Genomic DNA, 25,705 nt, shown 5'->3' on the forward strand with positions numbered 1-25,705 from the left:
CTTAGCAGTGTGAGAATGGAGTCCAGAGGCGACCTCACAGGGTCTGCAGGGAGGAGCAGCATCAGGCCCGGAGAGGGCACAGAGAGCCCCAGCTGGCTGGCCACCGTGCACTATGAAAAGGATAACATTTGCCTTGGAGAATGCGCCTTCCAGGGCTGGGTAGGGAGCGCTTATGTGGCTGCTTCACATAGTGGCTGGAGTCTAGCGTGTTGCCAGCTTGAAGGAAATTGATGTCACTTGGTCTTTGATGCTGACAGAGGGAGCTGGCTGCGGTGGACATCAGCCTGTCTTGAGGGGCAGAGAGAATCTGAGCAATCAAAGGCCTTCTGGAGACTTGGACACAGCATCCCCCTAACTGGCCCCATTTGGCCTTCTCTCTTGCCAAGATCACTTTGACACTAAGAATGGAGAGATGGAGGAACAGAAGGCTGAGCTGTGGCCCTTCCCTTCACCTGCCCCTCTGATGGCTGCTGCGCCCGGGCCTACCTCCTCTCCTCCCTGTGCTCTGAATGGAGCCGGAGGGCCTGCTTAAAGGAAGTAGGCCATGGCATTAGATGGGTCTGGCAAAGGAGACTTGTGTATGCTTTGGGGGCTGGTGTTCCTCTTCCTGTGTCCTCAGAGTGGCATGGAGAGTGATGGTGGGGTAGGAAAGCCATCGTTCATCTGGGACCAGCAGGGTGATCCTGGAGCCTTGTGGTAAGGGAGAGGGCATGGGGGTCTTTTCTTCCTGATATGCCCGCATTGCCTTGTGTGGGAACCAGACCTACCTTGGCAGGTTGAACAGGTAGTTTTCCTTCTGTCCCAGACCCAGGAAAACCTGTTCCCTGTTTGCACTTGCCAGTGTTTGGCAGGCACAGTACTGGGGACAAGATGTCTGGATAGAGAAGAAAGATAAGGTGATGCCTCCTCTGAGTTCCCCAGCTGTCTTACATAGCCCCGTGGGGGGGGGGGGGTGGAGATTGGCAGGCATGACCCACCCTATTTGATAACTGGGGACACTGAGCTCAGAGACATGACAGACCTGCCCAAAGTCACAGCCAGTGAGTGATAGAGCCTGGCCGTGAGACAGAACCTCCCAGTTCCCAGCTTCCTTTTCTCTCATCTCTTCTCCAGTGGCCTATCTTTGTGGACAGTCACATTCTCCTTGCTCATGCTTTGCACCTTCTCCAGCCCGTGGGGCCCAGTGACATTTTGAGGGGCTTTGTGGATGGTGGGGCCAGGCAAGATCCTCAAGGTTCCCAGTGTCAAGGAGTGGAGAACTAACCTTGCAGAAGGGAAGTGGGCAGCGTGCTCCCACCGGAGGGCGAGCCGACCGTGACCTCTCATCAAGCTCTGGGCCATGGCTGGTGGGTACTCTGCCCTGACCCCATTAGCTGGGATTTCCTTTCTGACATTGCCCTTCCCAGCCTTGTCTGTCAGTCACGTGACAGGGGCTCAATACATGTTTGGAGGAAGAATGAAGAAATCAGTGAAGTCTGACACTCTAGAAAAATAGGTACCAGTTGGAGAGACCAAATAGGACAGTATCGGTGTCTTTATACAATTGAGTATGAAATTGCCTGGTCCAGACCATGTGTGTAGCTAGAATACAGAGGTGGGAGAAATCCACACAGCTGGGGTAGTCAGCAAGGGCTTTGTGGGGGAGGACTGCAGGTGGGCCTTGCGGGGGTACTAGGAGGGAGTCAGGCCCTAGTGTGATCACATAGCTTTGGAACATACTCATGTACTTTGGTTAAGAGATGATTTCAATGCCTCTTGGTGGGGAGGAGATGACAATTGGTGGCTTTGCTTGTTGTCTAGCACCTTCCTTGCCCCACACCCTGCAGGAGCTTGGTTCTGGCTTCATGCTGCCCACCTGCAGCCCAGCCCTCCTTAGTGTTGGGGCCTGACCACATCTCCTTGGCTCCTTTTGGAGGGAGGCATCTGGCCAAAGCAGACAGTGAAGTCCCTGAAGGGCTGTACGAGTCTCCTGTGGCTGCCATAACAAAGTCCCACAAGCTGGGAGCTTAAAAGGGAAATGTATTCTCTCACAGTTCTGGAGGCCAGAAGTCCCATATCAAGGTGTCAGCTGGGTTGTGTTTCCCAAAGGCTTGAAGGAGGAATTTGCTCAGTGCCTTTCTCTCAGCTGCTGGTATTGCCTGCAGACCTTGCCCTTCCTGGCCTTGTAGGGGCGTCGCTCAGTCTCTGCCTCCATCTTCACATGTATTCTCACTGTGTCTGCGTCTCTTGTCCCTTCTTAAGGATGCTAGTCATTGGCTGGAGGGCTCACCCTAATCCACTGTGACCTCATCTTGGTCACGTCTGCAAAAAGCTCATTCCAACGTAAGGTTCCATTACGGTACTGGGAGTCAGGATGCGATTCAGCCCATAGCAGGTGCCTAGAGCTTTTGTTTTGCTTGCCTCCAGGTCTCCTCTACCTATTAAAGTCTGTGTCTCTGGAGGCTAGGAGGTAGGCAGAGGCCACCACACTCACACTGTCAGAATGTCTTCATGCACATGTGGGGTGCGCGGTGGGACAGACGCTGCTCTTACCATTTAAGACTGAGTCTTACTCTGCAGGGACTGAAGTCTTGGTTAGAAATGCTGTTTCTCCCTGTTTCGGTGTTGGGTGGTGAGGAGATAGAGGGTAGGAAGGAGGGGGAAGACACCTGCAGGCTTCCTGTTTTCAGGGACGCAGAATGTTGGCTCTGGAAAGACCTTCAGGGGCTTTTGCCCCAGAAAGGGCATCCACCCTGTTGTTCATTCTGGGGCGGGGCCCTGGCTCCACTGCTCAGGAACTCTATGATCTTGGGCAATTTATTTAGCTCCTCTGAGTCTCAGCGTCCTCCTCTATAAAGTGGGATAGTAACAACAATCCTGGTGAGATCTCACAGAGTTCAGGTCTCAGTGTTTGTGAGGATTTAATGATAAATGGATGGATGTGTAAGTTTCTTTTCTTAAATCATTTTTATTGTGATCAGTTATACATTACATAAAATTTACCATTTTAACCATTTTTGACTGTATGGTTTTCAGTGACATTAAATACATCCACAATGTTGTGCAGCCATCACTACCTCCATCTCCAGAACTTTTTCATCTTCCCAGACTGTGAAAATATCTTTTACTGAGAGCACTTTGTATTTCATTTGGTAAACCAGGAAACTGAGTCCCTGAGAAGGAAGGACTTGCCTGAGTCATCCAGTGAATTAGGGACACAGCTGAAGTGTGAACCCCAGTCCCCTGTCAGTTCGGTGCTCATCACCTTCTGTCTCCCACACTTCTGTGGGCTTCAGGGTCTGGGATACATGAGGCATCGTTGGGGTTGAATTCCTCCGCAGAGCTTCCTCTCTCTCCCCCAAACCCTGTGCCCAGGACAAACCAGAATGTGTACCATGGTGGGACACACACAACTGCCTGCTCTGAGAATGTTCCTGTCAGGCTGTCCCGGTCTCTCTCAACCTCTGGTCTCTCTCTGCCTGCTTCTTTCTCAGATGGGACAGAGTTCCGGTGGAGGACCAGGGGAGCTGAACTTGGGGCAACCTTTGGGATGACTTTGTGAGGTGCCTTATGGCGTGGAGAGAGTGGGGGCAGGGAGTCAAGGGCTGCATTTTGGTCCTTCCTATAACTACCACAGTCTCCTCACTGAGCACCTATTTGTTGAGGCCCTACTGTGTGCCCATCATTGGGAAAATACCAGTGAATGAGACCATATTTCTCTCTACTTGGGGCTTCTGTGAGACACAAATGGTATGATACATGAAGACCCCATGGCAAAGGGCACTCACCTGTAGGAAGTGATGGCAGGTGGGGAGGTGAGATGGCCAGGCTGATGGTAGCCAGGGTGCCAGGGTGGGTTAGATTTGGGTGTTCTGGGCTCCATGTGACCTTCCACATCAGGTGCTGGAGACAGACCCTGGCCAGAGAGCATCTGTTTGCCTTCAGGTGACTCACGGTCAAGGAGGGATGTGCCCACATAGTTATGAAGCAGTATTATGGGGGCCAACAGAGAGGAAGGGGTGACAGCAGGTTATATCACCAGGGGAAGAAAGGGCTGATTCTGCCCAAGGGGCAGTTGGAAGGACAGCAGGGGAAGCTTTGCTCTGACTTGGTTCAGAAGAGGACTGTCAGGAAAGCCTATGGGTGTCTCACCCTAGACGGACTCTTTTTTTACCTGTTTGGGGGCTGGCTCCTTTGACCCTCAACTGGATCCTGGGAGTAGCTGGAGCAGGGATTATTGTATGCATTTTGCAGGCAGGAAGAGTGATGTGTTGAAGGCCTTGGGCAAGGTCACCCAGGAATGTGGTCAAGCAGAAAGCAGAGCCTAGCTTTCCTTCCTTGGTCCCAGGCATTCTTGGCAAACCCACCCCAGGTTCTTTCTGTCTGTGTTCCTCTGACTGGAAGATCCATTCAGAGCCCACCGTTCCTAAACTGTGTACCTGGCTCTCCAGGAAGTCCTGTCCTCAAGGAGCTCCCAGCCTGAAGTCCCTCAAGGCTTGGTTTCCCCCATGTTCCTCTCCATCTTCCTGGCTTCCTCCTGCCCTGGGAACCTGCAGGCAGGAGCCGCTCTGCTGGAGAAAAGGCGGGAAGGCAGCCAGACTAAACCGTTCTCTCTGTTGGGTCTTCTCCTGACACCAGGTCCCGGCTGGCAGACTTCCACGCCAATTGTCGTGCCTCCTACCAGACGCTCACCAGCTGCCCTGCCGACAATTACCAGGCGTGTCTGGGCTCCTACGCTGGCATGATTGGTAAGCCGCCCCCACGCACCTGGGCTCTTGGTGGCTCCTGGCTGCCCTATCCCCATGGGCAGGGGGCCTGGCTCAGGGCCAGAGAGTGGACAGCCTGAGCTTGCTTTTCTCTGTGGTGGGAAACCAGAGGAGAAGGCAACCTTTTATCATGGGGGGAGGAGGGCCCCAAGGGCCTTATAAGGCTTTTGAAATGAGAAAGCAACATTTATTACATGGTTTGGACTTTCCAGGTACCGCGCTGAGCAGTTTACACCAACTGTTTTATTTTAATTCTCATAGCAGTACTTACTAGGGGGGAGTTGCTATCTCCATTCTACAAATGGTAAAACTGAGGCTTAGAGAGGTCAAGTCACTTGCACAAGTTCCCCTAGCTAGTAAATGTTGGCACTGGGATCCAAACCCAGGATGTGAACCTTAGTCTCCCTGGCTCTCGAACACAGGTTCTGCTTGCTGGTGAAGAAGGCAAAGGCCCAGGGAAGCAGGGGGCAGGGTGGTGACTCCGGGATAGCTCCTCTGCTATCTTGCTCTGTCCTCAGTGTCCATACCCCTCTGCTCCCTGTGGCCATGACTGCATGGTCGCTGGGATAGTAACGGTCTGTTTGTTTAAGTTGGGATGTATGTGTGTTTGAGGGGGCAGGTGGGAGGAAAGGAGAGTTCCCCAGCCTCTTCTCTGTTGTGTCTGGGGCCTGGGGCCCAAAGAGAAGGCCTCACTATTCCTCTTTCCTTTGCCTTCCCTTTCTCCCTGCCCAGGGTTTGATATGACACCCAACTACGTGGACTCCAACCCCACTGGCATCGTGGTGTCCCCCTGGTGCAGTTGTCGTGGGAGTGGGAACATGGAGGAGGAGTGTGAGAAGTTCCTGAGGGACTTCACCGAGAACCCGTGCCTCCGTAAGTCCGAGCAGGCCCTCCCCATGCCTCTCAGTCCCAGAGGGGCCCTGGAGGCCTGCCTTTGCCATGCCCTTCTCTCTCCATTGGGATGGCCAGTGATAATCTACAGGGCTTCCCCAGTGACCCACGGAGAACTTGGGTTTTGTGCTCTTGGGGACTCATCCTACTGAATAGTCAGTAGGCCAGCCTGAGTTTACCACCGGAGGATTTGAGCCTATGTCAGGCCAAGGTCTAAGATTTCTGGTCTGTTATCCTGAGAGCTTTAGCCAGGTTCCTTCAGGGACAGCCGTATGATGAGGATCTCAGCATCTGTCACTTGTCCCCTTAAGGATTTGTTTCCCGTTAGAATTGGTGACTTGCAAGTCCCAAACTGCTAATTAAAGTCTAGAGAGAGAGGTTAGCCACAGTCTGCCTGCCTCACTCTTTTCAGTCTGACACTCTTGCCACCCACCCACTTGAAAATCTCCCACCTTCCTTCTGTCCTTTCTTCCTTCCATCCATCAGTCCATCCTCCCTTTTTGTATGGCACTGAGGATTCAGAGAGATGAGCCATGGTGCCTGCCATTGAGCAGTGTGGAGTCTGATGGAGGCACACTGTCAGGGGGGTCACTGTGACCACAGTACGGAATAAGTGATACTAGGGTGGAGGTCAGTACAGGGCACTTTAGGAGCCCAGACTAGTGATACCAGTCAGCCTGGAGGAGGAGGCCCTGAAAGCTCCTTAGAGGCTGGCCCCTTGAGGGAGAGTGGGCATTTGTCAGCTGACGAGGCAGAGAGGGCACACCGGTCCACCCTTAGCAGGGCGGCTTGCAGGAACTGTGGACTATGGAGTCTTGCTGTAGAGCATGAGGACGCTGAGGGTTATCTGGACAGGGAGAGGGAATCCTCCTCATGAAGGGCCTTGCAGTCCTAAAAGTGTTAGGATCTTATGGTCCTACAGGTGGTGGAGGTGGGAGTGCAGGTCACTGAAGGGGAGTCAGCAGGTGGCATTGTGGGCAGACCAGCATGCAGATGGCCTGTTCTCTGGTTCTGGTGTGGAGGGTTGGGGCTGTGGTTCTGACAGGTGATCCAACACAAGTGTACTCAGAAGTTGGGGAGCAGCTATTCCCAAAGAGGCCGGTGTGACTGAGCTGGAGCAGTGGTGGGCAGGAGAGAGGAGAGATGGAGTGCACAGATCTTTAGGCGATGGGCTCAACTGCCAGCAAGTGGGTGGTCATGGAAGCATGGTGGGGGGCTTGGGTGGGGAGAGATGACCTCTGCAAGACTGTAAACATGGGCAGAAAGCAGTGATGCAACAGGAGGGAGCGATGCCTTGTTGGGGCGTAGACGTGATGAACTTGAGGTGCATCTGGGACTTGGAGGTGGAGATTTCTGGAGGCACTTGGTTCCAGGGTCATGTCTTGGGAACAGTTTGGTCCAAGAAGTCCCATTATTTAGTCTTCAGTGCACTGGTGTTGATGGTGTGGGAGTAGGTGAGGCCACCGTGGAGGATGGCTGAGTCTGGGGCTCTTGGAATGCCATTGGCAGGACCTGGAAGCATCTGAGGTGGCAGAGGAGCCAGGAGAACCTGTGTGGGGGTTGGAGGGTGGGGCAGGGGTGGGGCAGGGGTGGGGATGGGGGATTGGTGTGGGGGATGCTTTGAAGTGGAGGGTGGTCTGCAGCACAGGATGCTACAGAGAAGCCAGTGATCACCACCCTGGGCCCGGCCTGCTGCCTCCTTCCGGGCTCCCCACCCCACTTCTCCTCTTCCCTTCCTCTTCTGCATTTCTTTTTCTTTTTCTTTTTTTTTTTTTTTTTATGTTTCAAGTTTTTATTTAAATTCCAGTTAGTTAACATATAATGTAATGTTGGTTTCAGGAGTAGAATTCAGTGAATCATCACTTACATACAACACCCAGTGGTCATCCCAACAAGTGCCCTCCTTAGTACCCATCACCCATTTCCCATACACTTCCCTCCATCAACCCATAGTTTGTTCTGTATCGTTAAGTGTCTCTTTTATGGTTTGCCTGTCTCTTTTTTTTCTTCTGTGTTCATCTGTTTTGTTTCTTAAATTTCACATGAGTGAAATCATATGGTATTTGTCTTTCTCTGACCAACTTAAGTCACTTAGCTTTCGATGGACATTTGGGCTCCACATTTCTTTCTTTTGTTTGTCTTTTGCAACCTCCCTCTTGCTATTTTCTTCTCTCCATGTGAGATGTCAGTAGTGTCTGAAAGGGGACTCCAGAGAAATTAAGTTTGGACAAGCCACACCCTGTCCCCGGCTCTGGGCTGTTACAGGGAAGGCAGCATTAGGATGTGAGGGGAAGAAATTATGGAGGCAGCCCCTGATTTCTCTGTGCCTACCTGCTCTCACCCCCCACAGGGAATGCCATCCAGGCCTTTGGCAACGGCACGGATGTGAACCTCTCCCCTAAAAGCCCCTCATTCCAGGCCACGCAGGCCCCTCGGGTGGAGAAAACACCTTCTTTGCCAGATGACCTCAGTGATAGCACCAGCCTGGGGACCAGCGTCATCACCACCTGCACATCTGTCCAGGTGAGGGGACACGGCTCTGCAACTGGGGAGGGCAGGCTGAAGGCATAGAGAAACACCAGGACATGAGAGGCGGGTGTGGGAAATTAGCTCACTGGGGATCAGGGATGGGACTGGCAAGTTCTTGCCCTTGGGTCAGGACCCAAGAGGCAGGGAACAGCTGTTGGGGGCTAGTTTTTTTGTGCCTACATTCCCTAGGCATTCACCTGACAAGTAGGAAGCACTGGATTGTGCTACAGAACACGGGGTGCCAGGGAAATGGAATGGTTAACACATACTAACCATCTGCTAATTACCAGGTGTTATGCTAGCAGATTCTCTGCCTACTTCACTGAATTTTCACAAAGTGAGGTATTGGTCTTCATGTATTATACACAGGAAACTGACCCAAGAAGAAGTTTAGGTAACATACCCAAGGTCATACAGCCGGTTAGTGGTAGAATAAGATTTCAAACCTACGTCAGACCCCAAAACCCATGATGTTCATTTGTTTGTCCATCTGTCCATCCACCTAGTCATCGAAAATGTATTATGTATGCGTTATGTGCCAGGACTTATGTGAGATGTGAGGGAGACTTTGGTGAATAAAACTGACAGTGTCCTGGGTTTTGTGGTCCTTACAGTCTTGTTCAGGGTCAAACAATTCAACAAGCATCAGGCATGGACTGGGTTCAGTGCCACAATAGGGGACACGTGTGGCACTATGGGGGCATGTCCTAGGGCTCCCCACTCAGCTTTTTCTCTCTGTTGGGCTACCCTCCTGCCATCATGCCATTTGCTACAGTAGATTCTTTGCTTAGGCAGTTGGATCTAGTCAGAACACACACACACACACACACACACACACACACACACTCACCCACAATACACCCACTCACCCACATACATACACCCCCACACACCACACCCCCCCCACACCTATACACTCTTACACTCACATACATACATACACTGATACATATACACACACACATACATACATATATACACACACCCATACTCACTCACAACACACCCACAAGTCTCACATTCACATACTCTCACATAATACACTCACTCATACACTCACACCCACATGCATACTCACATACACATTTTCTCACACTCATACACACACACCCCTAGAACAAAGAGTGTAAAAGAGGACTGACCCCATGCAGAGTATCGGAGCAGAGGAAGGAGGGAACAGCAAGGTTGAGGGTGTTGGGGTACAGTGAGGGAGTTGGGCCTAGAATTGCCAAGAAGGTTGGGGGCAGCAGGGGGCACAGCCTGAGTGGGTGAGGGGGCAGGGTTATCAAGGCCTGGCTATGTGCGAGGCAGTGAAGACGCCAGGCTAAGTTGGGTGTCATGCTCGAGGGATCAACAGTGCACATCTGCTACAAAGTTTTACTTGTGTACAACAAGGCAGTTCTGAGACCTGGCATACAGCGATGTGACTATAGCTGACAGTATCGTATTATGAAATATGTTGATTGGCATGTGGTAAATATTTCACAGTGTGTGTGCCCATATATTGGGTCATCAGGTTGTACACTGTGAATACATGCAATGTTTGATGGTCAATTACAACCTCAGTAAAGCTGGAAAAAACCCCAGTGGGCATTCCTGGTGCCAGGATGAGGACTTGAGCAGGGACCCATTGTACCACAGGAGCTGGGGTGGGTGCCTGTCCTGGTTGGGAAGCCTACCCCCCCTGCCCTCCCTGGTGGGCTTCTCTGTGCTGAACAGCTGACCTCCAGGTATCCTCCTGTTAGGCTCAGCATGGGCCCTTCCATGCCCTGCGCCCCTCCATCAGGCTGCTCCTCCAGATCCCAGCCGAGGAGTCCGTGTCACCCTCGGGCAGCTCCTAATTACACTAGCCACGCTTGAATGGCTGCGGGCAGGGGCTTGGGGGCCCGCTGCACAGACAGTTGCCAGCTCAATTTCATGCTAGAGTGGCAGGCAGCTCGGCGGTCAGGGCTGGGCCACCTGTCAGGTGACCATGCTCTGGCATGGTCCACATGTCCCTTGGGGCACCACCAGCCTCCCTGAGCTCCTCGGGGCAGGCTTACAAAGGGAAGTGATGATTCAGCAGGTGGCTGTGGATCTTTCCTGAGGCTCTTACTGTAGCTTGACTCACCGTGGATGTGGAAGAGTTCAAGGGTGTGGTCTCTTGCCCTCACTGCAGCCCACTCAGCCACTCAGTGCCTGGTGGCTCTGACTCCTTTTTAAAAATTTTTCCCTCTATTCTCTCGGCATTTTGCTAAAACTGTTGCCTGGTTTCTTTTAGCCCCAGCCTGGTTTTCTTCAGATTCACCACGTGAAAGTGCTTGCAGACAGAGGAGCACTCTGAATGCAGGGGCCCGAGCTGGGGAGGCTGACTAGCAGGGGGCTCCCCAGGCCTGGCCTCAGGGACTGCCCACTCACAGTCTACTGACTGTGTCACTCTGGGCGGGACAGCTGAGATTGGCCATTCCAGGAGAAAAAGAAGAGATGTAGACCCTCAGAGGGGGCCTGCCAACCATCTTCCTGGTTCCTTCTCACTGAAACTGAAGGGGAATGGCCTGATTCTGTTTTAATCACAACCTGTTTGGTGAGAACCTACTACTCTATGCCTGATGCTGGGAGTGCAAGGGGAATAAATCCTCATCCCTGCCCTCAGCCTGGCTAAAGGCTGGCATGGGTGGTTTGTCCCCACACCCTCTCCCTCAGCTCTGCTGGGCTAGAAGGGGCTCCATGGTGGCCTTTGTGGGGCCTTGGGAGTGACAGCAACCTACAACTACAGAAGGGAGTCTTTACTCCACTCAGGGGAGTGAGGGCAGAGACAGGAAGCTGAGGCCAGGGTGGGAGGGAGGGTAGAGGAGGCTGTGCACCCTATACACCCCCTGGAAAGAAAAGCAAGGTCTTTATTTATTACCTCTGTCCTCCTCCCCATTCATAGGCCCAAGCCCTTGGGAAAGCCTTAGAGACCCCCTTCACTGACCCAGAGATGGCAGCGAGTTGGGGATCCCACATAAGTGATTGGACATTAGGACAAGAGGGCCTTTTGACATCTCCTTCTCAAGCCCCAAAGTATGGAAGCTTGGTAAGGACAGTAATTTGTTCAGAGTCCCCAGCCCCCAGCTCCCGAACAGTTTCCTCTGGCTGTATTGCACTGGGTCCTCCCCTAGATCTGCTACCCCAGAGGGCTTTTCCATGGTGGGGTTTGGGGTCTTCAACTGGAACCCTTTTCCTCATCATAGAGCTGCTACACAAAAACCTGGGTGTCTTAGCCACCCAGGAGCCAGGAGCCAGCAGGCCCCTGAGTTGGCCTGCGTCTGGGCATCTTTGATGCTGTTTTGAGTCCTGCTCTCATGTTTCCATTTCTGGCTGTTGTCACCGCTTCAGGCAGCCTTACCTTCCTGGAACTGTTTGAAACTTGGAGAAAGCATGGCAATATCTGCAAAATCGTCTCTCCCCCTCCCTCCTGGCCTTGCCTGTATCTGTAGGTAAACACACCCCTGTGTGAATTCCCTCCCTGATCTGTAGGCGGCAGGTCAGACTTGAACTCCCATCGCACAGCCAGGCTGTCCCATGGTGTAGGCTGCAGTGAGCAGGTTGCTGGCCTGTGCACTGGTCAGTCCTCGGAGTGAAGAGCCTGTCCCTCTCTCTGCTTGGCGAATCCTGTTTGGCTTCCCCTTTTGGCGTGTTCCCCTGACTCTGCTCCTGCTTTACCTCACTTGAGCCCCCATCACGATGTGCCCTGCTCCATCCCTGATGGACAGAGGCTGCCTCTCACCCTCCTTGTTGCCCTGTGGACCCCAGTGCTCAGTGCATGGCATTGAGTAGGTGTTCTAGACAGGTTGAGGGAAGAACCCAGAGTTCCTGGTTCATCGGGTCTGTTGGAACTTCCTGCTCTCCATTCGAGAATGGGTTCTGAGTGCCTTATTGCTTGCAGCCAGCTTTGTGCAGCTTACCTCCTTCTCACAGATGCTGTCTGCATGCCATGAGGGTAGGCAGGTGGAGAGGTCTTTCTATGGAGGATGCAGGAAGATTGGTTAGAAGCTTCTTTTGTCACATGACCAGCGGTGCAGTGAGGGGGGTGGTGGGGAGACTGGCAGTGGGCTCTTGCTTTCTCTGGTCATGGTTTGTTTCAGTGTCCTTGGCATTTCCTGTGGTTTGCTCTGAGCCACTTTGCAGGGACCCATCAGATCAACTGGGGTTTCACCTTTCCCAGGGCTGCAGAGCCCTGGCAACACAGCCTCCTTTGCTCTTTTGGTCTCTACCAGCCAGTTTTTGCTTTCCCCCTTCATCCTACCCATCACACCTCGTGGAATTAGAAATGAATTTGGAGGGGTTGATGCAGTCCCCCCTCAACACACCTGCGGTAGGCTCAGCAGCCTGCAGACACTTTCATCTCTTCCTCATCCCAGTGCGCAGGCCTGTGGGCATCAGAGTGGGGGACTGAGAGGCCTGTCAGTGTGTTGTAGGTCTATCAGGCATATAGTTCTGATATACAAATATGGCAGGTTTCAAAGCTTTGAATGACTTGAATGCATTCCTTCTTTTCTTCCCTTCTTCTGGCTTCCCTTATAGTCATTCATTTATTTGCCCATCAGTGCATTCATTCATTACTCAGTGTAGATTCTTCCTGCATGTTCTCTGTTCCAGGTTCTGAGGCTGACAGCTCACCAGGGCCAGTACCTTGGTCCCATACTGGTAGGATGGACAGGATGCACACTCAGATAATTGGTGGGGAGGAAGCGATTGGCACCCTAGGAAGGTGGATAAAGTGACACGGGGCCCAGAGGACGGAGGGCTGCTCTGTACTGGGAGTGGGGACAGAGGACTCATGGGCAGAGTAAACCCTGCTGCTGGGCCTGGAAGAACAGGGATTGCTGAGTATGTGGAGACATGGAATTGGAGTAGAGTGGGCAGAGGGGCTCGTGGGAGTGAGGACATGGAGTCAGCATAGCACAGAACAGGTCCAGTAGGGGAATCTGTTGGCCATATCTGGCCTGCTGCCTGTTTGGATAAATCAGGTTTTATTGGAATACAGCCACACCCCCTTGTTTACATATTTTCCATGTGCTACAGGCAGAGTTGCCTAAAATACTAACTTTCCTGGCCCTTTGCAGAAAATGTTTGCCTGCCCTGGTCTAGAGGAAGAGCAGGCCCTGGGTTGGGTGAGAACAGGGATGGGAATGCAGTCTGGTGAGCAGACTGAAACACGGGCTTTGGAGGGGCCACCAAAGGCTTTGGACTGGGGAACGTGCCGATGGGAAGATGAGTGCTGTGATCTGGGAAGATTGTGACAGCAGGTAGAGATTGATTGGCAAGGGAGACGTGCTTGCAGGTGTGTTTGATCTTTGCCATAATCGATAGTCATAGGAGGCAAGATGGAAGCGTTGGGCCAGGGGTGGCAGGTATCGGAGGGGAAGAGGAATGAGTTACTGGGTGGGCCTGCCAGGAGGAAGGCTGCCGAGGACACTGAGATTTGGGGGTGGGGCCAGGACCAGAAGCAGGGGACACGGTTTTCCCATGGACGCAACACTGGGCTTCGTCCCTAGCAGCTGGGCTAAGTCAGCAAGGACCTGGGACTGCCAGACCTGGCTTAGGGAGTGGGAGACAGAGGTGGGCAAGGAAGAGAGGAAGACAATAATTCTTTCAACTTCCTTTTGCCAGAGGGCAAAAACCCCTCTGGGAGAAATTTCTAGAAGGATGAAGCTTACCTTTGCTGCCTTTCTTCCTCTGTGTCTGTGCCCCTTCCCTCATTCAAGTCCCCCAGTGCCGTCTGCTTTTTTCATACTTCTGGAGGCCCCCTGTAGTACAGCCAAGGACACAAAGCCCCTGTACCCACCTTTCTGTCACATGGATTTGCTGTTAAAAGCCCTGCCTCCTGCCATCTTTGCAGTCCAGACCTGTGCCCTTTGGGACACTAACCCAACAGTGCCTGAGCTTGCCTTGAAGGGAGGAGAGTCTCAGAGTAGTGATGGAAGCAGGACAGGGGTGAGCAACTCACCTCTATTCCCATAAACTTGTTCCATCGGAGTCCAAGAAAACTGGGTGAGATGGGCATTGTGGGTGGCCTTAGGGGGGCATGGCCTCAGAGGGCAGCCTGCAACCTGCGGGATTTGGGGAGGGAGCAGCCTCTTCTCCTGCTCCCATTAACTTAACCGGTGCTGAGATGACTGTGAATGTTTATTTGTCTCATTAGGGTGGGAGCAGAGCTGTGACTCATTCATCTTTAGAACCCCTTGTGGGAGCAGTGGGGGAAAGTTAATGGTGAGGGAGGGAGGCAGTGAATCTGAGCCACTGGTGGTTTTGCCATTAAGTAGTGCAACCTCTCTGCACCTCGCCCATATGCTGCTTTCAGAAAAGGTCAGCCGATGGGCAAACCCCTGCATTGCTCTGTGTGGCCGGAGCTGTGTGGGGGTCTCAGGTTTGCCACTGGGGAGATTACTGCAGCCTTCACTGTCTGCTCTGTGTCTGCTGGAAGTCAGGTGCTGGGGCAGAGACTGCTCCATGTGCCGTGGGGTAGGGCTGAGGTAGCCCCAGGCTAAGGCTGACCCTGGGTTTCACCTCACAGCCCCTTCCTGGGCCCTTCCTGCATTTCTCATAGGCTCTGCCTTTGAATGCAAAACTAAGCTTGGCTCAGCCTTGTGCCTTGTGGAATTGAGGAGCCCTTACAGGTGTGTGGAGCTTTGCTGTGCCATGTGCACTGTCTCATGTAATCATCACAGTGGGTCAGTGATGTGCGTTTGTCTATTCCCTATTTTATAGATGAGAGAATGGATGTTCCAGTAGATGAAGTGACTTTCCTGGGTCACTGGATAAAGAAGGCTTGAGCCCGGGTCTCTGGTCTCTCAGGCTCTTCTTCCTTGGCTCCAGGGAATTGTCCTGTGGGGATGGATGCCAAAAATTAAGACCCTTTGATCTAAAAGGGAAAGGCTGCATGGGTCTGTGAGGATAAAAATCTGTAAGCTAGATTTCACAGCACTTGAAGGAAGTACTTTTGGACAGCGAGAAGAAGCTCAGGATGTCACCTGGGCATTCAGCACACATTCAGTGTGTGGCTGGTGGCCCTGGAGCCTGCTGGACTGACATGTCATCAGTGCAGAGGGACATAGATGAATGCTGTGGATGCTGGATATACAGTGGGTCACATGGGGTACAGGGAGAGGCCCTATCCCTGATCTTCATGGAGGCCAGTCCTTTTCTCCCACCACAGTCGCTGTGGCACCTGTCAGAGACCAGCAAGCAAGGATTGGATTGCCTTGGGGCTGGCCCAGGGGTGTGTGTCACTTTCTCTTGTTGATATGGGTCAGATGAGAGGATGAAGGCTCCTCCTCTGCTTCTTCCTCTCCTCCTGTTACCCTCCTTCTCCTGTGGCCCCTCCCTTCCTCTCTGTCCCCTGCCCCCTTCTCCCCTCTGTCCTCCCTGCTCCCCCCAAAACCCCCAAACTCTCTGCATGTGCTCTCCTAGGGTGCTGCCTCTCCTTTTTCTCTGTTCCCTTCCTCTCTTGATCCTTTCCTCTGCTCCTCCCCCTCTCTTTTTTCCTTGAATATTTGCCAACAGCCCCCTCTCCTCTCTTCTTCTAAGAGGAGCCTGTCAAGTCTGCTCACTCTGAGGAGCAAAATCCAGCCATAAGCCAGCTGCTCCAGGTGAGATCTGTGTTCAGATCTCCCCTCCACCCCACTGCTTTAATTCTAAGTCCTGGTGCTCCTCTGCTTTGCTGGCTTCTCTCTGTGTGACTTGGCCTGGGGCTCAGCCTTCCAGAGCCAGCGGTGGCCAGGCCCGTGTCGAGGACCCATCACAGAAGGTTGTACTGCAAGGCCCTAGAGGTCACTTAGTTTAGTTCTTTTCTGAAACCTGATTTATTTTTAAGTAGTGGCTGTTTTTTAAAATACTTCTTGTGTATAGCTCCAACATCTAGAACAAATAAAATCAGAGTTGCTTTGGTTGAAGTGGGGGTGAGAACACTCATCCTGGCTGTTTGATGCAACACAGACACGTTCCATATTTAGTGGCACTGGGGGAGGGGAATACACAGGAAGAGGACATGGGCCTGGAGACAGAGACCTGCCACACCTGGAACCCATGATACCTGGAAAGAATGCCAGGAAAAGCGGGTGTTGGGTCTTGTGGCATAGGATATCAGAAGTGCTGTGAATTGCTCAGGGGGGTGACCGAGGGAGGATTGTGTAGATGAGGGCAGTTGAATGGAAGATAGTGGTGACAGTACAGCCCCTGGGATGGGGTGGGCAGGCTCTGTCCAGCAGTGACCTCCCACAGGCCTGGCTGGAGCTGCACTTAGTCTGTGGCAGTAGAATCCAGTCCTTGGGTTCCAAAGGGCCCTTCTTCAGGGACAAAGGTGGGTAGCATGGTAGGCTTGGATCTTGGCACCTGAAGTCATGGGCACTGTGGTCTTGAACAAGATCTTCCTGGGTCAGGTCCCTGGTTCCATTCCCGTTGTGCTCATCATCACCGTGGTCATATCTCCATGATTGGGAGTGACTTGGATTTTGGCTGGCCTCTGTGTGACAGCTGGGGCCTTGTTTTGCTGACCAGATGCCCAGGGTGGTAGATTGCCTATGATGTTTAAGGGATTATTGATACTTCTGGCCAAGAGCAGTGATTTAGGAATAATTTCTTGGGCTTCCTGGTGCTTATGGTGGCCAGAGCTTCCCCACAAGTGCATTGGGAACCAAGCCATTTGAAGCCAGGGTAGAAACACCATGTCCCCCAGCTGGTTCCCATGGATTATTATTATGATGATAACAAAGGACACTTCCTCTTGCTCACCCTCTGGTCCTGCATCCAAGTGGTTATGCCAGGAGTAGAGAATCCTAGAATCATCAGTAGGCCAGCCTTCCTTTCTCATTCATCACCTCAGACCACCAAGCTCCCAGGTGCCCACATCTGTTTAGGGTGGAATGGCCAATGCCTGGCACTATTGCCATATGTCTTCCTACCATGCACCAGTGACAGACATCACTAATCAATTACAGTTCTCTTCCTCACAAGCCCAGATAAGGCTTATGAGCTTTTTGGAGCTGGCACTTGCATGCTGGTTCTGATATATGGCATTCATTCATTGAGTCACGGTTTCATGCATCTAGTAAAGCATTTACTGAGCTGGTGTTAATGAGCCAGACACTGCTTAGTGCAAGGAAAATGAGCCATGGTCCCTGCCCTGTCAAGAGAAGTTTTGAGTATAGTAGACAAACATGCAAATGTCTTATAATTATTCCATCATGGTCTAAGTTGAAAGCAGAGTTAGGAATCCCTTCTCCAGGAGCCTAAGGGGGACAGGACCTAAGTCCTGATGATGTGAGAAAGGGACCAGGTCTTTTTGCTACACGGGATTGAGCCAGCACTCTTCATGTGAACCTTGTGCTTAATGATGGCAACGGTGGATGGTGGGGCCATGGACTCTTTGGTCTTATTCAAGTCATGGGACAAAGCTTGGCCAGAGACCCAGCTCTGGTAGCCCATCCTTACTAGCACCTTCTCTTCCACAGGAACAGGGGCTAAAACCCAATAACTCCAAAGAGTTAAGCATGTGCTTCACAGAGGTGAGTGAAGGGCAGAGTGGGGGATGGCTGCAGGGGACTGGGCTAGAAGGGGGTGTTTCCTAGGTGAGTCTCAGACTCTGAGCCCCCAGATCCCATCGCATGAGCTTCTGGCCCACTTAGACTTGGGTGGGTGCTCACTGCACTGGGGGTGCAGGGTCGGAGGCTGCAGCCAGGGGCCTTGGCTGTCTCCTTGGGTGAGACACAAACAGCTGCTCTGAGCAGAAGCCCTCTTAAGCCCTCCTGACTCTTTATGACAAGTGTCTTGAGTACCTACTCTGTGCTGGTTCTGTGATATTGAGGAGATTGGGAGATGGGGAAAGACACAGTCCCTTCCTAAAAGGAGCCCCAAAACAGGAGTGTATCTATGACTCCATATATAGTGTGTGTATTTATATGTATGTATGTGCGTGTGTGTGTGTGTGTGCGTACACACACACTCTCACATATATATATATATAGAGAGAGAGAGAGAGAGAGAGAGAGAGAGAGAGAAAGAGTGTGTCTATATATATATATATATATAGAGAGAGAGAGAGAGAGAGAGAGAGGAAAAGAAGTATAAGCTCCTAGAGGAGAGTGCTCAGACAGAGATGTGTAGGGAAGAAGCTTCATGGAGCAGGGAGATTCAAAGACATTTAGGAACAGGTAGAACAGAGCTTCTCCCTCCTCTCCTCTCAGGAAGCAGGTGCCTGTGGACTCTGAGAGCTCCTTCTTGAGACCTTAGGTACCATGCTCCTCCTCTCTGGTCTGTGTCCACAGACCCTCTTCCTCACTTGGCAGTGTCAACCCTTTTACCTGGGGACTGCTGCCCAGTCTCCTGGAGCCTGGGGCTCAGCTCAGCTCAGCTCTGTGGAAGCCTAGCTCCACCTGCGGGTGAACACAGAGCAGGGTCCCCTGGGTGGATGGGGCGGGCAGGGGCTCAAGGACTCCACTTCTCGAGTCCTTTCCTTTGCCTGATCCCAGCCCTACTGACTCCTTTGTTTTTCTGTCTTTTGTTGTGCTCTTTGCTTCTGTCTCCCCTTGTGTCATGGCTACAGCTCACGACCAATATCATCCCAGGGAGTAACAAGGTGATCAAACCTAACTCAGGCCCCCGCAGAGCCAGACCGTCGGCTGCCTTGACCGCTGTCTCCTTCCTGATGCTGAAGCTGGCCTTGTAGGCTCTGGGACCCATGTCGGGGGATTTCCGGAAACTACGCAGATGAGAACACCCGCCTGGCAACATGGAAACACACACACACACACACACACACACACACACACACATCTTGCAAAAAAAAAATTTTCCCCACCTTGTCTCTGAACCTGTCTCCTCCCAGATTTCTTCTCTGGAGAAGTTTTTCTAAACCAAACAGACAAGTAGGCGGGCAGCCTGAGAGCTGGCCCAGAGGTCCCTTGGCAAGGGAAACCCAGTGCTGAGGAGAGTGCAAGGGTCTAGAAATGCCCTTCGTTTTCTCCCAGTGTTTTCTTCTCTGGACCTCGCTGACATAAAAGACCAAGATGACACCCCTGTGGCCTGAGGGACTGGAACTGTGCTGATGTGAACTGGGGCCAGGGATCCCCACTGGCGGCTTGGCAGAGGGCATCGGGCAGCAAAGCAGCCAGGCTGGCTGCTGGGGGTCCAGCTGGGCACCTCAGCACCTCCACTCGGTTTCGAGCATGGAGTTTGTTTTGTGCTCTCTGTCTGCATCTGAACTGAGAACCCCCAGTGATGCCTGTGGAGGGTGTGGTACCAGGCCCTCCTACTGTGGTATGGAGGGAGTACTGGGGCCAGCTCCAGGGGGCTTGGGAGCTCAGCCCTCTGGGGACATCCCCTTGGGCAGAGGGAGCAAAGCTTGGGCACCAGCTCAAGGCTGCTGCTTCCTGCTTGGTGGCAGGAATTTTGAAATCAAAGAGAAATGATCCGTCATTGGCTCTTTTGGTTTCTTGTGGGTTCATTTGGTGGGTCTCCCACCAGGGAGAGGGGCAGAGAAGAACATGGCGGGACACCTGCTGGCACTGTGCTTCACTGGCCGCAGCTCTCTCCTCCTCTCGGCCCCCTGTTCCTCTTTTCCGCATTCTCTCCTCATTTCCCAGACAAGCGCCAACTGTATGTACATAACACAACTCCTTTCTCAACATATATGTATATATAGATCCATATACATATATTGTGTGGTTTCCCTTTTTTTCCTTTTTTTAAGAAACAAAACTATCGAAATAATACCCCAACAGATGAGCGAAAATGTATTATTGTAAAGTTTATTTTTTTTAACAATGTTGTCTATAATGGGAAAAAAAGGAGATTGACTCCCTGTGTCTCTGCCTCTGTCAGGCTGACTGGGCTGTGGAAGGGGGTTCCTGATCCGTATTCATACTTAGCCAAGGCTCCAATAAACATACTAGGAAGCAATTTGCCTTCTGCCTCCCTCCGGTGTGCCTTCTCCTGCTATTTTTTTCCTTGGCACAGTGCTGCCTCTTGGCTGCTTACCTGGGGTCCTGGTGGGCCTTGGAGAATGTGTGTGTATGTGGGGGGGGGACATGCACGCATGTGCACATGTGTCTCCATCTGTTATGTGTCTTTGATGTGGGTGATGGAGCTCCTTTAGGAGGTGGTTTTACACTTGGTGGGTCTCTGCGTCCCGGCTATGCTCAGCCTTCTGGGCCCTTCTTCACCCATCCTCCTCTACCTTCCCTTACCTATCAGTGCCAGTCCTGTTGGTCCCCACCTTGAAGAGAAAGAAAGTACCTGTGGGGACCTGGAGGGACAGGATACCAGTTGATCTTGACACCTCGGGTATATTTTTGTTTTAAGGTTGTCTGTGTGGTCCTATTAAGTGGCCCATTGGTCTTATGTGGCATGAGGTGATATCTTCTCACTGGGACTCCTGGTTTATTTAAGGTATGTGATTATGAAGGCAGGGATCTGGTCTTCTGGGTCCTACTAGAGAAGGAAGATGACCATGATTCATCCCTCCTTCTCTTTTTCTCCATTTACCACCCGGGCTCCACCTGGACCCTGGGCCTGCTGTATTCCCTGGGGAGATTCTCCCTGGAGAAGGCTAGGAGGATGGCTGCTGGCTGAGTGTGTGTACGTGCACCCACGTGCAGGCTTGTGAGTGTTCATATGCATGTATGAGTGTGTGCACATGGCAAGATGAAGGAGGAAGACTGTCATGTGAGGGGGTGCTCCCACTGTCAGGGCTGCACATGATCCCATCCTGTCGCCATTGGGAGATGAGATGCTGTTTTCTGCTCTCCCCAAATGGCTCTTGTTTCCAGTTGCTGAAATGTCGGCAACATTGGCCTATGGTGGTGAGTAGTGTGGTGTACAAGTTCCAGCCTGTGCATGGAGGGCCAGTGGGCCAGTGAACTGTCTTCCCTAGCCACCACTGGTGTTACTGTGTGTGGAGGTGGCTGTGGAGTTTACTTGGGAATTCATATTCTTTGTGAACAGCAAAGACTGGCTAACTTAAAAGGCTTTGGGGGGAAAAGGCTCAGAATCAGTGGAAGGTGGGGGGACCAGGGGAGGGTACAGTGGGAACCAAAGGACATCTGAAGGGGCAGAAGGCATGATCTACAGGGTCAGCATGCTGCTGTCTCTGTGATGAATGACCACCAACTTGTCCAACCGGTTTACTGGGGCCTTGTGCCTACCTCCTGCCATACTTTTGTGAGAGAGGAGAATATCTCACATCTGGTATTCCTAATGTGATATAAACCCTTGGCTTGCATAATGAGGGAGAGAAGATTTCCTGAAAGGAACTGGATGTGCCAGAATAGATGCAGGGCAGCTTTACTCTGCCTTAAAACCTCTCCCTGTCTAGGTATCACATAGCTGAAATTTTACCATGAAATATTCATTCCTTTGGTTGAGATGATTCCTGTTCCCTGTGATTCTCTCAAAATGTGTAAATAAAAGTGGGAAGAATAAAATGTTACTATCTTAATGCTAATTAGTTTAATAGTTTGAATGAATCTTAGTAACATTAAGACATTTGGACCTAAACACTGAGATTGGGCATGGGGGACAGATAAATGAAGAGGGGCAGGAATGGAATCAGGAGAAGATTGATAAGGACTCCAGAGATAGAGCTAAAATTGTTTTAGTGTTCTTTTGGGGAGAGTCAGCTGCATCAAGTATAGGCTCACTGTGCCTTTACCCCAGTTAGCAGTCTATACAATGTGCTTTCTTTGCCATTAGTCCCTTGGGGATTCCTGACCTGAGGTATGCATCTGTCTGCAACTAGGCTCTAGTACCTTGATGAGACTGAGATCACATAGGAATGCTTTTCCTCTCCCTGGGGAGGCTTCCAGCCTGCGATGATTTTGCTCAGCCAAGAACCCAGACATCAGCTTCCCACCTGGCTCATGCCCTGCCACCCTCCTGTAACGTAGATAGGACCACTCAGAATGCACTGAAGGCCCAGTGGAGACCTATGATGGTGGCAGATCCAAGAAGGCCGATTCAGGAGCACAGAGGGCTCAGTATCAAGTGAGCCATGCCCTGGTCCTGAGCTGACCTTGGTGGAGAGCTGCACAGCTGGACCTCTGCCTTGTTCTGAGACCAGATGCAGGGTCATTACCTCAGTTTCCTGCACCTCACACCCTGGCTTCATAACCTACTTGACAGCATAGGTTTCCCAAGACTGAGCCCAACCTTGCTCTCTAGAGTCCTTCTAAGACACAAGGCCTGACTCGATCCTTAGGCCCTAGCTGGGCCCTGCTGTGTCCACCAGACCTTCTAGATGCCGAGCAGCTTTGGGGCTGACAGGGTGCCCAATGTCATCTGCTTTCTGGATCCTGCCCATGGCTCACCTGCTTACTGAGGTGTCCACCCAGGAACTCTGGTTTAGCCTCCCCTGTGCTGGTTAACTGCTGGTCCCTGGGCTCCCAGGGTCTAATGGTCCACCTGCAAGGACTTAATTTCATGCCAAAGGGCCTCATGGGGGTGGTGTGCATGTGCTTGTCTCTAGTTCCCAGATCTGTCTCAGGGACTGCCTGATGCCCGTATAAGACAAAGACTTACCTTTCCTTACATGAGAGCAAAGCTTCAGTGTTGCCTTCTGCTGGAGAAATTTTTTGCCAGTCTTTTCTAATCTGTGAAATGAGCTTAAGCTGGGTGTTCCCTCTCTTGTAGGTTGGGATACCAGGGGATAAAACTGGCCATACACTCTGTGTTAATACAAGTAAATGTATTCATAGCCTGTTGCCTATTCCTTTAAAGTCTCAGTGGGGAGTAGATATTTATCTTTTAGAAAGAGATTTAGCATGCCTGGGTGGCTCAGTTGGTTAAGCATCCAACTCTTGGTTTTGGCTCAGGTCATGATCTCATGGCTTCATGGGTTCGAGCCCCACATTGGACTCTGTGCTGGCAGCGCAGAACCTGCTTGTGATTCTCTCTCTCCCTCTCTAGCTGCCCTTCCCCCACTTGTGCTGTCTCTGTCTCTCTCAAAATAAAAATGTTAAAGAAAGATTTAATTTTTTAAGGAAAAGGCAGTCATTTGGAGCCAAAACTGGTAAAAAGTTGGTATTTAAAAAAATGTTTATTTTTGAGAGAGAAGGGGTGCAAGCATGCACACGAGTTAGGGAGGGGCAGAGAGAGAGGGGGACAGAGGGTTCGAAGCAGGCTCTGTGCTAACAGCAGACTCCAGTGCAGGGTTTGAACTCATGAACTGCGAGATCACAACCTGACCTGAAGTGGTAAAGTTGGATGCTTAGTTGACTGAGCCACCCAGACACCCAAAAAGTTGGTACCATTCTTAGTGGTGGGTTTAAATGGTGGAAACACTGGTTTCTGTCTTCTTGTTCAACCTTGGTTACCTCATCTACAAAGTTCTGTTAGAGGATAGTTAAGGTCTTTCTCAACTCTGAATAAGCTCTAGAGGGGGAGAGAGATACAGAGACAGAGGTTTACACCAGAAGTGCTTTTCCTGCTCAGTGCCTCCAGTGTTCTGAGTAAGGGGGAGTCATCCCCGTCTGCCACATGACCATTTCAAATTCTAAGTTCAGATGTGTTTTCTAAAAGCCCAGACATACCACTTCATTGTTACATTCCTATCTCAAGACAAGTGAGCAAATGGAAAGGGCTTTGAAATCCTCACAAAGATGTGGTTTATAAAATCAGGGCTGTGCAGAGAAGCATTAGTTAATCAGAACATTATTTGCCACATTCCACTTCTGGAGTGAAGTGCTTTTTTGTGCTCTACCTTCCAGAGCAGAAAAAGGGAAGTGAACAATATAGAAGGATTTTAATAGCTTACTCAAAACTGAAACCAAATGTGGATATTTTAAAATATGTATATATAAGATTTAACCAACGCTTACATAGCCCTCACATGCACCAGACACTGTTCCAAAATTGCGTGAGTATCAACTCATTTCATTCCCATGGGGATGCAATTAGTTTAGCTCTGCCTCCCCATACTACATACTGAGCAGACTGAAGCATAGACAAGTTGTGATCCTGCCCAAGATCATACAGAGGGTAGGTGGCGTGGTGGCACTCTGACACAAGCCCAGGTGGGCTGCCTTGTGGGTCTGGGCTCAAACTGCCCAGCTGCTGCCTGAGCCACACTGCCACACTTGTCCCTGGCTCTGTGCTGGCCCTCAGCTGGCCTGACCAAGGCAGCCACTTCCCTGGGGGCTCCAGTTAATCTGTGCTTCGTTGCTGTGCTTTCCCTTCCCTCTCGGCCTATAGGGCAAATGGTGAGGGAGTTCTGTAAACCGGTTGATTAAATCCAATACATTGCAGACTCCATAAGGGAGAGAGGCATGAGGAAGATGCAGCTCTAGACGTGGCCCACCCCAGGTCCTTCTGATGGGGAGAGTCCCACCTCGGTGTTTGCTAGGACGAGTGTGGACCTTGTGCGGAAACAGTTTGGTGGGAAGATGGCCTTTTGAGGAAGAAGACTGACCATCTGGGGACCTGCCCTTGACTCTGAACTGCTCTTGCTTTGGGGACATCATGGTGATGATGATGGAAGAGGACACATTTGGGGCTAGGCAGACCTGAGTTTGAATTACAGATCTGCCATTGACCAGCCAGGTGATCATGTCTAGTATGAGCTTCAGGTTTCTCATCTGTAAAGTGGGGATGGCTGTCCCTGCCTCATAGGAACTCTTGTCAGGATTAAATGGGATTATACCCTGCCAAGGGACTGGCGCACAGTGGGCAGGCCATCAGCCATGCCACTCCCGCTTCCAGTGGGCCAGCCAGCCTGGACCTCCGCAGATTCTCTGCACCTGCCTGGCTCACCAGGTCTCATCCTCATGGCAGCCAGATGCCTTGTGGTAAACACAAGAACACAATGGTCATTAGGCCCCTGGACTGTGCTCTTTGAAGGATTGCCATGTGGAGTTGAGAGGGCAGGAGAGGTGGGGAGAGAAAAAAGGGAAACTTCCTTGTTATTTGTAAAGCACAGTTGACTTGATCTATGAGTCACTGGGGACAGTGGCTACAGAACAGCCAAATGTCATGCTCTCTCTGGAGTCCTTTTGATTGGCCACTTCCTCTCCATGCATGAAGGCAGGAGACGTGCTGCTGCAGTGACATCTCAGCTCAAGGGCACCAGGGCAAATGCATATCAGATCAGCAGCCCCAAATGGAGATCAGGAAGCACTCATCAGCCGTGAGGCCTGGGAACAATGTCAGCACCCGCGGGTGACAGGCTGGCATGGGGTCCTGGAGGGTCCAAGGCAAGCTTGGGAACTCCCTGTGAGGAGGGAGCCCCAGGCCCCAAACCCCTGTTTTGTGATGAATTCTGAGTTACTTCCATGCTTTCTGAGCAGAACTTTCTCTCCTCTGTGATTTCCCTATAGAAAAAAAGGCTGGCAATGAGGTGTGAGTCTGATGACACGTTCAAGCTCATATGCTGTCCTCAAGAATTGTAGGGTATACTTGAAGGGGTGTCGTGGGACCTGGGCTCAAAGTCTGGCTGGCCATCTATCAGCTAAGTCACTGAATTTCTCTGAGCCTCAGAAAGATTGCTCTCCGAGATCAGCAAACTTTTTTCTGTAAAGGGCCAGATAATA

At 51.6% G+C, this 25,705-nt stretch overlaps 1 protein-coding gene across 3 annotated transcripts in view; it reads left to right on the plus strand.

The window, feature by feature from the left end:
• The window catches only part of GFRA2 (GDNF family receptor alpha 2), an 85,313-nt gene extending 65,229 nt beyond the window's left edge, over positions 1 to 20,084 (plus strand). For 2 of the 3 annotated variants that reach the window (XM_043562402.1, XM_043562414.1), the window contains 6 exons: positions 4,618 to 4,727; positions 5,478 to 5,618; positions 7,987 to 8,159; positions 11,077 to 11,220; positions 17,639 to 17,692; positions 18,730 to 20,084. In XM_043562402.1, coding sequence (XP_043418337.1) covers positions 4,618 to 4,727; positions 5,478 to 5,618; positions 7,987 to 8,159; positions 11,077 to 11,220; positions 17,639 to 17,692; positions 18,730 to 18,852 — 745 coding nt within the window. In that variant the 3' untranslated portion in view covers positions 18,853 to 20,084. The remainder of the gene's footprint in view (positions 1 to 4,617; positions 4,728 to 5,477; positions 5,619 to 7,986; positions 8,160 to 11,076; positions 11,221 to 17,638; positions 17,693 to 18,729) is intronic. The other variant, XM_043562408.1, reaches the window with a different exon arrangement.
• Positions 20,085 to 25,705: the final 5,621 nt, after the last annotated feature.

This window comes from Prionailurus bengalensis, chromosome B1 (genome assembly GCF_016509475.1).
Source record: "Prionailurus bengalensis isolate Pbe53 chromosome B1, Fcat_Pben_1.1_paternal_pri, whole genome shotgun sequence".
Lineage (NCBI taxonomy): Eukaryota > Metazoa > Chordata > Mammalia > Carnivora > Felidae > Prionailurus > Prionailurus bengalensis.